This window comes from Haematobia irritans, chromosome 2 (genome assembly GCF_050003625.1).
Source record: "Haematobia irritans isolate KBUSLIRL chromosome 2, ASM5000362v1, whole genome shotgun sequence".
NCBI lineage: Eukaryota > Metazoa > Arthropoda > Insecta > Diptera > Muscidae > Haematobia > Haematobia irritans.
Genome location: NC_134398.1, coordinates 120,147,014 through 120,161,762, shown reverse-complemented (window position 1 = coordinate 120,161,762; position 14,749 = coordinate 120,147,014). Strand labels below are relative to the sequence as shown.

Here is a 14,749-nt window from a genome sequence, read left to right as displayed (position 1 = left end):
TTTGCCAGCTCAATTCAAGATAGGTGTTTTCTTTAGATAAAGTTAAAACATTTTTAAATTTAAGTAAATAAATTTAATATCCACTACTCGTTAAACTGCACCCTAGAACGAATGCTGAGCTTATTATTCATATTAAGAATATTTTAAGAATAAACTAATTAAAAACAATTGCATTAGTTCATGACCTCAGGCAAAACGAATAATGCAAACATTATAAAAACTAATTGTAAAAAGGTTTGCTTAAAAGTTTAAGTTTCTACTCACAAAATTTTTTTTTTCAAATTCAATCACAAAATTAATTGATCCAATTAACTTTTTAATTGAAATGTCGTCAATCATGAAAATGATAGTATAATCACAGTTTTAAATGAGCATTAAAAAAAATACTTGATTAAAAAACTAATTGATTTCATTAGCAAATTTCAATTAATTTTTGAATTGATTCAATTAAATTTTTAATTGATGTTGAATGCAAAATTCAAATAATTTTTTAATTAAAAACTAAACTATTTGTAAACGTTATACTATATTTCAATCACTTTCTATAACTATTTTTAATCCATTTTAGTTTGATTCAAAAATGTATAGTTTCGAAAAAAAATAATTAAGAATTTAAAAATATATCCATAATTTTTGATTAATAATTAATATAATAATTAATAATATTTTGATTAAAAAGTTAATTGTATCAATTAATTTTGAAAATTTAAACAATTTCAATCATTGACCTAATTGACTTAATGTTTCTAGTTTGATTAAAAGATTAATAGAATCAATTAATTTTTTAATTGAAACAGTTTTCAACTTCAATCAACTTTTTAATTGGGAATATTTTGGTTATATTTTTTTCTGTGTACAAGGAAGAGTATTGCTATTGGTGATAGCGTCAATCACAGATTTAATTAGAAATAAAAATTATACTTGATTAAATAAAATAATTTATTTCTTCGACACTTTCTATTTTGATTTTTTTATTTAGTTATTTAAAATTATTTTATCTTTAGAAGAAATAATTTTCTTGTAATATAAGAGTTAATACTTTATACTGAATTAATTGTATAAAAATAAATGAATCTTTTTAATTAGAAATGTATATTTTTTTAAATAATTTTCTTAGATCGCTTTATTTTTAATTTAATTAAAAATTAATTATAACGGTTTATTTTGTTAATTGACTACGTTTTCGACTTCAACCCACATTTTTATTTGAAGTAGTTTGGTGATATTTTTTCTGTGTATGGAGTTGGATTGTTGTACACTAAATATTTCTTATATGAAAAGTAAATAAGTAAAACAAAATTATATAATTCAAAGACATATCTATAATACTCAGTAGTAGTAAAATAGTACAAATTATTTTACAGTTTATGAATTATTTTAAATAGCTTATGTTATTGTTTTAATTGCTGAAATGTTGTTTTAAATTAAATTAATCACTGAGTGCTACCCGATTCCATGTTAAGCTCAATGACAAGGGACCTCCTTTTTATAGCCGAGTCCGAACGGCGCTCCACATAGCAGTGAAACCACTTAGAGACCACCACTTAGAAATGTCACCAGCATTACTGAGGTGGGATAATCCACCGCTGAAATACTTTTTGGTGTTCGGTCGAAGCAGGAATCGAACCCACGACCTTGTGTATGCAAGGCGGGCATGCTAACCATTGCACCACGGTGGCTCCCAAAGGGCGTTATATACTTACTTGCAAACTTATAATGCCCTGTAAATTTTTTTGAATTAATCAAAATTTTTAAAAATTAATTAATTACTAATTAATAAATTTTAAATTGCATATTGTAAATAAGTTAACTTTAAGAAAAAAAATTAAATACACTAAATGAATTTTTTTAAAATTGAATTAAGCTTAATTTAATTTATAAAATTTAGTAGTGTGTAAGCTTACGTTAGTAGACATTTTCTTTCGTGAGTATGTGAGTACTAATCTACTCACACTCACATCTCAAATTGACACATCAGCTAATTATTCTTCTCATTATTATTTTCTTTTATTTTTGACCCACTGTAAATCTTATTGTTGGAGATTTGGTTGAGTCTGAGGTTTGGTGTTAGAGCATGAGTTTATTTCTTAGCTGGAATTTATTATTCTCGTTGATGTTTTCCACTATGTTGATGTTGTTGGGTTTGTTGTCATTATTATTATTATTCTTGGCTGGCTAGCTTGTTGGCTGATTGAATGACTGGCTGGCTGGGCTAGCTTGAATGCTTGTTGAGGTTGTCTTAAAGTCTGATACACGTTGTTGTTGTTGTTGTTGGTGGTGGTTGTTGTCGTGGCTTTTGTGTGTGTGTTTTGTTTTTTTTTTTTTTGTTTCTCGTCGTTTTGCTCCCCCAGCTTGAGCGTTTAACATACAGAGAATGTTAAGACAATCAGTTTGATTTGAGCCGTGTTAATAAACGTATCTTTAAGATGCGATACCTTAATAAACGTAATAATTACAATAACAATAACAAAAATAAACATAACTACAACAACAAAATCAACGATTACAACGGCTACGTTTATATTCTAAATTTTAATTAATAGGAAAAAATAACGAAATTGCAACAACAAAAGGGAAATTCAACGATAACGCAAACAACGATACGATCTGGCAAATAGAAATAAGAGGAAATTATAAAAAAAATAAAAAATTCTACAAAATATACAATTTAAATTTTGTAAAGAAAAACTACGAAACGTTTTGAAAAATTGAAACCGAATATTTAAGATTCTTAAAAAATAAGACAACGATCTATAATATCAGAGAAACGTAGAAAAAAAGAAAACAAATAAAACTACCAACGAAACGACGACTGGTTTTAAACGACAAGAAATAAAAATAACGTTAATATATTTAAACTAGAATTTTTTTTAGAAAAGTGTTTGCCTCTAAGTATATAATTATATGTCTGTGTGTATATATCTACGGATATGCTAATAGTTAAGTAAGCGCTAAGCAATACATTACGGTTTGTGACAAAACCCACCAGGAAAAACAAAGAGAAAGTTCGAAAATCTTCAAAAGGAAATATCAATTTTTTTTAAGAAATTATCTTAGCGCATTTTATAAAAGTTTGCTAAAAGCTATCGTTAATGGAATCTAAAGTTGGTGGTCAATTGATTTTAAGGCAACCCAGCTTTAAACCTCCACAGACAATTCTATTTACAGCCACACACAATGAACAATGACCTTGACTTGTACTCAGTCAATCAGTCATTTGAGCCAAAAAAAAAACATGTTAAAAAGTGAAAAAATCGAAAACATCAAAGTCAATAAATAGATGAAAAAAAAAAAATAATAATAAAACACACACACACGCGCGCAAATCAAATTTGCATGCCAAAAGCAAACCCCTATAAAGTCAAAAAGTCTTTATTATTACGTGAATAGCAATTTGCTCAAGTAAACTGATATTCTTCTCCACCGCCATTATAATCAACCTAACCACCTTAATAAACGTGTGCTATAATAAGAAAAAAATAATAAAAACATTAAACAAAAGCTGCATGACGCATGGCGGTTTTATCTTTCCTCAGATGAGAATAGGAGGCGTATGGATTTCCTTCAAGACCACCAGCCAACAACCAACCTCCAACAATTTCAATGTTGATTGTTTTTAATTCTTCAAATCAAGTGCCATTGTTTTAACATACAACAACAAATAAAATAATTGTAATTAATAATATAATTATTAAAAGAAAAATAGTAACGAATAAAAAACCTAACCACAAAAAGGCCATTGCCTGTTGTACATCACAATATCAACCACAAAATCTTTTAAATTACATTTTAATAAGTGGATGTGTTGTTTTTTTTTTTTGTGTAATTTCCCTTTGCATCAAAAAGCAATTGCAACTATTTTCTTTACTGTCTTCCGGTCAAAATATCTATATAAAAAATCTCGCTCTCAGCGTGAAACGTTAACGCCACCATTGTGTTTTGGGGTGTTTGTAATATGCTCCCATTTACAATCATCATGCAATCGTCAACGACCTAAGTTATCTCTCATTACTCTCTCTCCCTCTACAATCAACCACACAAACAAGTGTCATCTCTTTGATCGTCATCATATTTCATTTGTATCTTTTTCGTCTCATCGAAAAAATAACAAATTTTGAAAATTATCCACCGTGCAAATTAAGCAAAACCACCATCGCCATCACCTCCCGAATTTGCAATGTTTGCTCCACGTAATTCATCACCGGTGGCCATTTATGGCAAAGAGGATGTTGCTGCATATGAGGTAATTTTCATTCAACCTATAGCTTTAGAGAAAAATGCAAAAAACAAAAAATAAAAAAATTAAATATGCATAGCAAAGTTTAGACTAAGAGATAAAAATGTTGTAACTAAAAGGATTTTTCTTCGTAGCTTGTTATGTCAATGGTGCGATAAAGACCATTTGTTGTACAATGTGGGTATGAGTACGGATTTTTTTACACGGACTTTGGATAAGATTTTGTCTCTATACTGATGATTTTGGTATTGATTCCCAGCCAAAGAAGCAGCTCTAAGGATGCATTTAAAGAATAATTTTCTTTTAAAATTGAATCTTGATACTTGGTAGAAACAAATTTGAATTCAAGGATGAATAAAATTTGAATTCAAGGAAGAATAAAATTTTCTAATTTAATGGCTGTTTTAGTAAAGGCTCAATGGGTACGTAAAGAAGCAGAATGGCCAATTTTGGAGTGAAGATCACCACATTAAGAAAAAGTCAGATTCGTGCGGTTTATGGGCCGTACATCTTCAAAGATGATGCGAATCGTAAAGTAACTGTGAATGGTGAGCGCTACCGTGAGATATCCGATTTTTTTAACCCTTGTGTATGTGATAACACTGGAAGCGATACCAGCGTGATGAGGTCCCGTGGGACCTACAATAAAAAAAGGATGGTAGAGAGGTTATCCCTACGATATTTTTCGATCATTTACTGTAGGTGGACTCTTCTATAATGCACAAATTGCATATATAAACATTTGGTTGTAAATATTGAGTTTTATTTAATTTTTAATAGGATACAGATAATGTTAAAATTTTTGATTAGTATACTAGTGGCCCTGATGTTTGACGCAGGCGTGGTACCTTATACGTACCAAGCAACAATATATTGTTTTTGTAGTTGAATGTTCTTAACAAACTGGATTTTTGAAGGAAAAACAATACGATTTTTTAGTGGCGATCGTTTTGCTCGCAGTATTATGTGCACAGTGGTTGTTTCAAACTTGGTCCAAATTGAGGCACATCTTGCCAAATTCCAGGAGCCGATATGTCTGGAAAATGTATAGAAATATAAAAACTTATTTCGACCACGATTTCCATGAAGTTCAAATAACTTTTTTTGCACTTTTATTCTCACTATATTGGATATATCAACGGAAGACATAAAATTATGTACTACCAAGCAACGAAACCAATGGAAACTTCAAAAATGACAAATTCTTCCAAATAACGGTATTTTCTGAAAGGATGTTAGTGTTATTAATTGTTCCAAATACAAAAATCGCAATATCTTTACACTGCTTTTTAAACTGTGCTAAAACCACTAATGTTATTAGTAATAGGTCCCATTGGACCTCATCACGCAGAATCGCACTAAACTTTTTCAAATACCTATAAAAACCGACTTAATGATTCAATCACATAAAAATTTAAAGTTTTCAACTTAAAACACTTCAGTACAAGAAGTCATAAACCATCAAGCTGAAATTCATATAAAAGATAAAGTTATGTATGAATAAAAATCAAAAAGGTCCAGCGGGACCTCATCACGCACAGAAGGGTTAAACCAAAATGAAAGAGGTTGACCACATGCCACATAGCACCCGTAACAATGGAGTTACTGTGAGGAAAGTTTGGTGAAACTTTTTATTTTACGGTCAGGACATGTCAATTGGCCGTCTAGATCATGCGATTTTAGGGCTTTTGACTATTTTTGGTGGGCTATATTAAATCTCATGTCTATACAGACAATCCCGCTTCAATTGACGTATTGGAAAACAATATTGAATCAATTATTCATGACATACCGGAGGAAATGTTGCAAAGAGTATGCCAAGATTGGACTAAGCGGATGGACGGTTTGAGTTGAGGCTAGACTTGTCAGTTGGCTTGGATTCGCCTGGATTAGGAGAAAATTCATCTCCAGGAAGTGTCCCAAATCCAACTCGAAGCACCCATTGTTTGATATGTTTTCTCTTAATTTGTTTAGGGATTTTATTTAATTTTTGGTTTAACTGAGTTTTTTAATTCCGTTTTGGATAAACCATAAAATCCTGCTCGAAGGACCAAATGTTTGAGTCTTCCTCATTGTTAAACACTTACAGCTATGAAAAAGAAAATCCTAACCTAATTCTAGTCTAGAATTAGATAACAACATGCTGTTGTCATTCTTCGAGCATCCTTAGCATCTATTTTTACGATCAAGTAAGTAAAAAACACCCCAAAAATGTGCGCTCATTGGAATCATTGATGTTTACTCTATGCTGTCATTGAATCTCATGTTCAACCAATGGTCATTACGCAAACCATTACTTTTGCTCTGCTTCTCTCTGTATGTGCGTTATCTAGATCTACATATTCAAACTTTATTTTAGATCCTTTCTACTTTTCGTTTGTTTCTTTCCTTGTTTTTAATTAAAATTGTATCAATTCAAGTTGAAAACTTTAGTCGCAAAACCTGATTACATCTAATCTGTAGTGGCAATAACTTTCAACACCTTTGTGACATGTTGTTACTTCACATACGTAGAGAAAATCCCAAAGTATTTTATTCTAATGAGTTTTCTGGAAATTTCAATTACAAGGACTGAACCACAGAATCATGAGAATCCCATTGATAAATAAAATGAACCAATTTCCCATACACTCGATGCGATGACAAAATATTCATGGCTTAAAGATACATTTGGGGATTTTATTGTATTTGAATGGCACAACTATGTTTAGGCAAAGAGAAATCCAAATAAACATATAGAAAAATATACGCTTTGGAAATACTATAATGTTTTCGAAACAGCATATACGAGGTTTGTATGATAAGCGGGAATGTTTGAGGGTTTATTCATAATGTTTTGTTGGGTTTGGAAAATTCCTCGAACATTAAATATTCTAAACTGACATAGATGTCATTGCTTTCTGTTGGAGTTTAAGATAAAGATACCAGAATAAGAAGAAAAAAATCCGATTATAACTAGATAACCCAAGGCCGATAGTTTCAATGGGGAAGAGACGCTGGATGCTTCTCCTGGAGTCATTAGAGACTTGATACCGAACTGAACCTGAACTTGATGATTAATAAACCGTCAGTGAGGCGTATTATCACTTCCCATAAATGTTAAGAATGATCAGCATGATGTCTTTCTTCAATTCTCCGCTTCTTTTCCGCTCATTAGTGTAAAGACAAAAAATTTTTTTTTCAGTGTAAGCAAGGCAGACAACATTAGGTTGGGAGCCACTGTGGTGCAATGGCTAGCATGCCCGCCTTGCATACAGAAGGTCGTGGGTTCGATTCCTGCGTCGACCGAACACCAAACAGTTTTTCAGCAGTAGATTATCCCACCTCAGTAATACTGGTGACATTTCTGAGGATTTCAAAGCTTCTCTAAGTGGTTTCACTGCAATGTGGAACGCCGTTCGCTCTCGCCTATAAAAAGGAGGTCCCTTGTCATTAAGCTTAACATGAAATCGGGCAGCACTCAGTGATAAGAGAGAAGTTCACTAGTCTTGGGCAAAATCGTTCACCGTAGTGATTCGGACTCATCGTTCCTTTTGTACAATGGAACTAGTTCTTTCAAATCCTTCCATCGTTCCTTTTCGTTCCGGATTTTTATATTTATCATCACTGTCATATATTAAAGACAGACATTACATTGTATGTTTACGTTGTGTAACGAAGTTCATGGTCAATTGAAAGATACAAAAATATGGAAAATTGAGTGAAATTACTTCAAATAGTTTTTAGTAATATAGTAAGAAAAAAATTGAAGGAATGAAAAATTTAAGGAAGTAAGTAAATTCAGCAAGCCAAACTCTTTGGATGAATTTTTGGATTGAATAATACTATACTCTGTGCTAAATTATTCATTGCAAGAAATTAAGATTTTTTTGTGAGATGGAATTAATGAATCTATTAAATAGCAGCTTATCAATCAATGATTTAAATACATATGCGCCAAAATAATTGAATTGGCAAATAGCTCAAACAGAAGTAAAAAAATCAAACTGCGATCCGAGGAACGATGGAGCGTAAATTGAAAATAAAACTAATTGACAAAAGGAACGATGAGAACGAAAGAGATGGAACTAGTGACAGTCGTTCCTTTTAGTGAACCGTTAATTGGAACTAGTTCGTTCCGGAACGACACAAGACTAAAGTTCACCAATGTGGTATCACAGTGGACCGAATAGTCTAAGTGAGCCTGATACATGATTAGGTTGAATGGATATCAAAATTCAGACAATCCTGTCCTAGAATAAAATAAATTCAAAAATGAATTGTATATCCTTAAAGCAATAATCCTCGATTTTTTGCTATGAATCAATATCAAAATCATTGGTGGAAAAATAGCATCTTTGGAGCCCGGCATGCTACTCGTATTTGTCAGTGTTCCAGGGTCTTAATACGTGTTTTTAATTTTTAAAAAAATAATGAAAACTTTAATTAAAATAGATTTCATTAACTTATATTCAAAGTAGTTCAGTGAAATTTGTTTGTACCTTGCGAAACGAATTTCTTACGATTATTTTCGCACACATGTTACCACTGACCATATGGAGTAGCTTTGCATTTCGTTTGATTGCTACTGTAGTTTTTAAGACAAAAACAATTCTTTTTTTTCGCTGTAATTCTTTCAAAAGTAGCAAAGTTCACAAATGATATGGAATGTTAAGATAAAATTTGAATGTTGAATGGGCACCCTAATTACTTTCTCTGTTACATAGGAAAACGTCACTCAGAATTTAATTATTGTTAATTATTTTTCCTTTATTAAATCTTTTTATTTGATTTTTATACTCTTCTATGAGATTTAACAAAACGATACAGCCCACTCCTGCTTGAAGCGTCTCGGAGTAGAACACCCATCTAGAAAACTTCTATTCTTAACCTTTAAAATCATTTCTAAGCTCAGGCATTTACCAAATTTTCCAACCACCCTCTCTCATGATACATATGAATATCTACCTTAAGGTTTACGGATATGTTTCTACTTTATGTAGTTTAACTTCGATTTCATGTTTATTTGCTGCTAACATTTACATTCCTGGCTCAAATATCTCGCAGGACATTTTAGGGGTTTACAGTCGAATATGAAAACAAGCACTACCACATTACATCTATTCAGGAGTAGATGCTCAAAATGAAAACTTTTACATATAAAACTTTTCCTCATCCAATATTCGTGATTATGCTTCAGAGTCAAATGGTATTTAGAGGATTCCAAGTACCACTTTGTCTCTGTTGTTGAGAGACAACTTCCATTTTATGCCACGGTACTTAAAAAATACTAGAGGAAAGTTGCATTGTATTTTATAGCCAAAAGTTGAGATTTCAGTTGTAGTAAAATGTAATTAAGATTTACTGATTACAAATTAGGAAGTTATTAACATTTTAATGAGAGATCCATCCCATTACAGTCAGAGCCATTGCAGTCGCCCCAGTAGTTGGAGCAGTAGCTTTTCACTTTTGCACAGCTGGTGTTTGTAATGCAAGTGTGAATGGATGAATAAATGAATGAATGACTTTCGGAATGAAGGAAGGCATGATTAAATGGATTGAATAAATTCATAAGAATGGTATGGTATTGCTCAACATGCATCATTGCTGATATCACTTTAATATGGATTACAAATCTTGGTTATTATGGAGGTGGAGAAGTTATTACGGCCAGAGAAATGGCATAGCGATTTTAAATCGTAATTGTAATTCACTTGCATGTTAGCAGCAGCTAGGCATGTGATTGAAGGTGGATTAACAATTTAATTATTTCCTGCTTTAAGTCTAATCACAACAGATGTCCAATGGAAACTGATATAAGATTTTTCACAAAGAGATCTATCCAAATATAGGTTAATATGTTACATCAACTACACAGTCTCACACAAGTTTACATACGATTAAATAATTTATATTTTCATTAAATAATCAAATTTTAAAAAATATGCATATATATCCTTTCGTTTTAATAAATTAATTTGAAAATCAAAGTAATTGTTAATTTTCAAGAAGATTTTTTTGGTATGGGTTATAAACAACAACAAGAAATATGTTTAGTTAAGAGGTACAAAACTCAGGGGTATGTAAACTTATGTGAGACTGTGTATATCAACTACTTGTCAAGGCATTCACCATTGTGGGTTTAATACAACAATTCAAGCACATTAAAACGATTGCAATAATCAGCGTCTTATCAAACTACAAGAGGCCCTAATAAGTGATTTAGTAATTTAATAGATTTAGTGGTATTCTGTCGATTTTTCATTATAATATTCCGGAAGCGGACTGCGCAATAGTTTCATTGTACACACAAGATCACGGGTTATACACTAGACTCTGCAGATCACGGAAAATTTTTTCTGCGTTGAAAATTCGGAGAATATTCTTCACGGTTTCATTTGAAATGTAAAGGGTGTCTATTGAAGGGAAAATGCTAATCTTACTTTATTTTATTTAAAAACTACTAATGTAAAATTTATTTTTCCTTAAATTAAATCATTATAGTTTAAGAAAAATTTATTTGAACAAATTTAAATTTAATTATTTAGTTCAATTTACTTCGATTTATATTAAATAATTTAATTTATTTTGATTAAACAATTGTAAAGGGTGGTTAAAATTTCAAAGGCCGATGTTGATTTTGGATAAAACACAAACTATTTAGGAAATTTATTGTAATTTTATTTTATTATGATATATTGGTATTACTCAATTATATATGGAACAAAATATCGGCCAAATGGGCGCCGCGACCTCGGTGGCACACCTTCATCCGATGGTTCAAATTTACGATGACGCTGAGGCATAATGGAGGTTCTATGCCGTTAATGTGCCGAATTATCTCATCCTTTAGCTCTTGAATTGTTGCTGGCTTATCGACGTACACCTCTTCTTTAAAATAACCCCAAAGAAAAAAGTCCAACGGTGTCAAATCACATGATCTTGGCGGCCAATTGACATCGCCATTACGTGAGATAACACTGCCATTGAATTTGTTGCGCAAAAGAGCCATTGTTTCGTTAGCTGTGTGGCAAGTGGCACCGTCCTGCTGAAACCACATATCGTCCACATCCATATCTTCCAATTCGGGCCATAAAAAGTTCGTTATCATCTCACGATAGCGAACACCATTCACAGTAACTGCCAGACCGGCCTCATTTTGGAAAAAATACGGTCCAATGATGCCGCCAGCCCATAAACCGCACCAAACAGTCACTCTTTGTGGGTGCATTGGTTTTTCGACAATCACTCTTGGATTCTCATTCGCCCAAAAGCGGCAATTCTGTTTATTGACGAATCCACTGAGGTGAAAATGTGCCTCATCACTGAAGATGATTTTCTTCGAAAATTGATCATCCACTGTTGCCATTTCCTGGAACCATTCTGCCCATTCACGACGTCCATGGTTCAAATTGAGTAAGTCTGAAATAGAGAAATGTCAAATAAAATTCGGAAAAAAAATTGGCGTTTAGGTGTGGTTCACATTCAACATCGGCCCTTATAATTTAACCACCCTTTATATTTAGTCTAGTTTGATTGTATTTGGATTAATTTAATTTCATGTAAAATAATATAATAATTAATTATATTATTTTAAAAGTATTTCATTTACTGTAGTTACTGTATTTTAGTTTAATTTTATTCAATCTACTCTAAACTCATTGAATATTATTTATATTGCAGAGAATTTTTTTTTTTCGGATTCAATCACGAAATTAATTGATCCAATTAATATTTTGATTGAAATTCCTTGAATCATGAAAATATACTTGATTGACAAAGTAATTGATTTCTTCGGCACTTTCATCATTTACAAAATTGATTGATCTTGGTCGAAAAAATCATTAACATTTTTAATTGAGGCAATGGATTTTTTATTGTATCGTGGTATCCTTATTTATATTTATTTTTCCTTTAGATGAAATAATGTTTATGTAATTTTAGAAGAGTTTATTCTGTCTTATGAATTCCGATTATAATTATCGTTGGAGTTTTCTTTAGATTTGAGTCAAAATTTAATGAACCAATAAATAGTATGGTTAGGTTAGGTGGCAGCCCGATATATCAGGCTCACATAGGCTATTCAGTCCATTGTGATACCACATTGGTGAACTTCTCTCTTATCACTGAGTGCTGCCCTTTTACATGCTGCCTTTTACATGCTCAAGGGACAAGAGACCTACTTTTTATAGTCGAGTCCAAACGGCTTTTAACATTGCTGTGAAACCACTTAGAGGAGCTTTGAAACACTCAGAAATGTCAGAAGCATTACTGAGAGGGTATAATCTACCGCTGAAAAACTGTTTCGTCTTCGGTCGAAGCAGGAATCGAAACCGCGACCTTGTGTATGCAAGACGGGCATACTAACCAATGCACTACAGTGGCTCCCACAGATAGTATGAAAATTTTAAAATTTTTTGGTTTTAATTAATGAAAAGTTTAAGTGAATTTTAAAAATTTTCAAAAATTTCCTTAATTGACTTTTTTTTTAATTAATTAAAAAATTAAATATATCAGTTAATTATACCCTTCACCACTACTGTGGTACAGGGTATAATAAGTTTGTGCATTTGTACACTGTTAGAAAAATATGTTTTTCATATGTTCCGATATAAACAAAATGTGTTTCGGGCACAATTTTTAAACACAATATATTTAAGTGCAAACATGTAATGTTCCTAAACTAACACTAAATGTTTGGGACACATATGTTAATATGTTAGAATATATTATGTTTGGGGCATGAATGTTTTATAAAAATAATATGTGTGAATGTAAACATATATAAATTTACAAATTTCGAGTAAACATATATATGTTGTGACATTTTATTCAGAGAGCGGCAGAGAGAGAGAGAGAGAGATTTTAACGATATTAGACACATAGTTTATGGAGTTTAAGTTTTTACATTTTGAAGAAATTTTTGAAAATATTAAAATAAATTTGAAAAATGTTGGGAAAAAAATTCGGAAATAGAACGTGGAGTACTTTGGCTTTTCGACTTTTGTCAAAATTCGTACAAATAATCATGATTCTTCCAAACTCCACAGCAAACGTAGACATTTTTAAGCAAAAAACTAAAATTAGATGATAGCTGGAGAATAATTCATTGGATGGAATATTCTGTTCAAAAAACAACCTAAAATGAAATAACTCAAATTGTTTTAATACCAAAATTGAAAACGATTTACACAGAATGTGCAATAGAAACTTTCACTAATTACGATAAAACTCTAGTACATACAGTATAAATTAATAACAATATTTTAGAAAAATAGATTTTTTATACAAAAATTACGAAATATTGTTGTTTAACAAAAAATGATTTTTATGGTAATGTTATTTGTATACAAAACTGATTTCTTTATTTACTTTGTTTTTAGTTTACCCAAAAAATACGTTTAATTTTAATATAGTTTATATTAGCGATTTTTTGACGATTTTTAAAATTCAAGTGCCGATTATGACGATTTTTATCGAAAAAAGTGACGATTTTTCTTGAAATTTTATTGGCAGCCCTGCCTGGAGGGTTGACGAAGGATATCAACATAACACAGCGAGAGAATGAAAAGAGAGCAATTTCTGTGAAACCGCTTGTATGTTGTTTCGGAAAACTGTTTTATGATAAGGCCAAAAATTTGATAAGGTTAAATATTAAATTTAGGTTAAATATTATTTAATTTGAGTATTAGAATAAAGAGAATATACATTCGGAACCAAGAGAATAGACATAAAAAAAACATTTTATGTATGTGTGGACATGTGTTTTGTTTATCATTTTGGCATTATGGGCACAATTTTTATACCCTCCATCATAGGATGGGGGTATATTAACTTTGTCATTCCGTTTGTAACACATCGAAATATTGCTCTAAGATAAAGTATATATATTCTGGGTCGTGGTGAAATCCTGAGTCGATCTCAGCATGTCCGTCCGTCCGTCTGTTGAAATCACGCTAACTTCCGAACGAAACAAGCTATCGACTTGAAACTTGGCACAAGTAGTTGTTATCGATGTAGGTCGGATGGTATTGAAAATGGGCCATATCGGTCCACTTGGTCCACATCGGTCCATCATTATATATAGACCCCATATAAACCGATCTCCAGATTTGGCTTGCGAAGCCTCAAAGAGAAGCAAATAGCATCCGATCCGGCTGAAATTTGATACATGGTATTGGTATATGGTCTCTAACAACCGTGCAAAAATTGGTCCACATCGGTCCATAATTATATATAGCGCCCATATAAACCGATCCCTAGATTTGGGTTGCGGAGCCTCAAAGAGAAGCAAATTTCATCCGATCCGTCTGAAATTTGGTACATGATATTGGTATATGGTCTCTAACAACCATGCAAAAATTGGTCCACATCGGTTCATAATTATGTATAGCCCTCATATAAACCGATCCCCAGATTTGTCTTGCGAAGTCTCCAAGAGAAGCAAATTTCATCCAATCCGGTTGTAATTTGGAACATGGTGTTAGTGTACGATCTTTAACAACCGTGCCAGAATTGGTCCATATCGGTCCA

The 14,749-nt window shown here is 31.8% G+C and overlaps 1 protein-coding gene across 9 annotated transcripts in view; it reads left to right on the top strand.

The window, feature by feature from the left end:
- Wdr62 (WD repeat domain 62) overlaps positions 1–14,749 on the top strand; it is a 613,801-nt gene that overhangs the window by 474,904 nt on the left and 124,148 nt on the right. For 2 of the 9 annotated variants that reach the window (XM_075296006.1, XM_075296005.1), the window contains exon 1: positions 2,397–4,243. The exons of the other annotated variants lie outside the window; for them this stretch is intronic. In XM_075296006.1, the coding sequence (XP_075152121.1) occupies positions 4,178–4,243 (66 nt within the window). In that variant the 5' untranslated portion in view covers positions 2,397–4,177. Of the gene's footprint in view, positions 1–2,396; positions 4,244–14,749 lie in introns of those variants that run through there. 9 annotated transcript variants of the gene reach the window in all.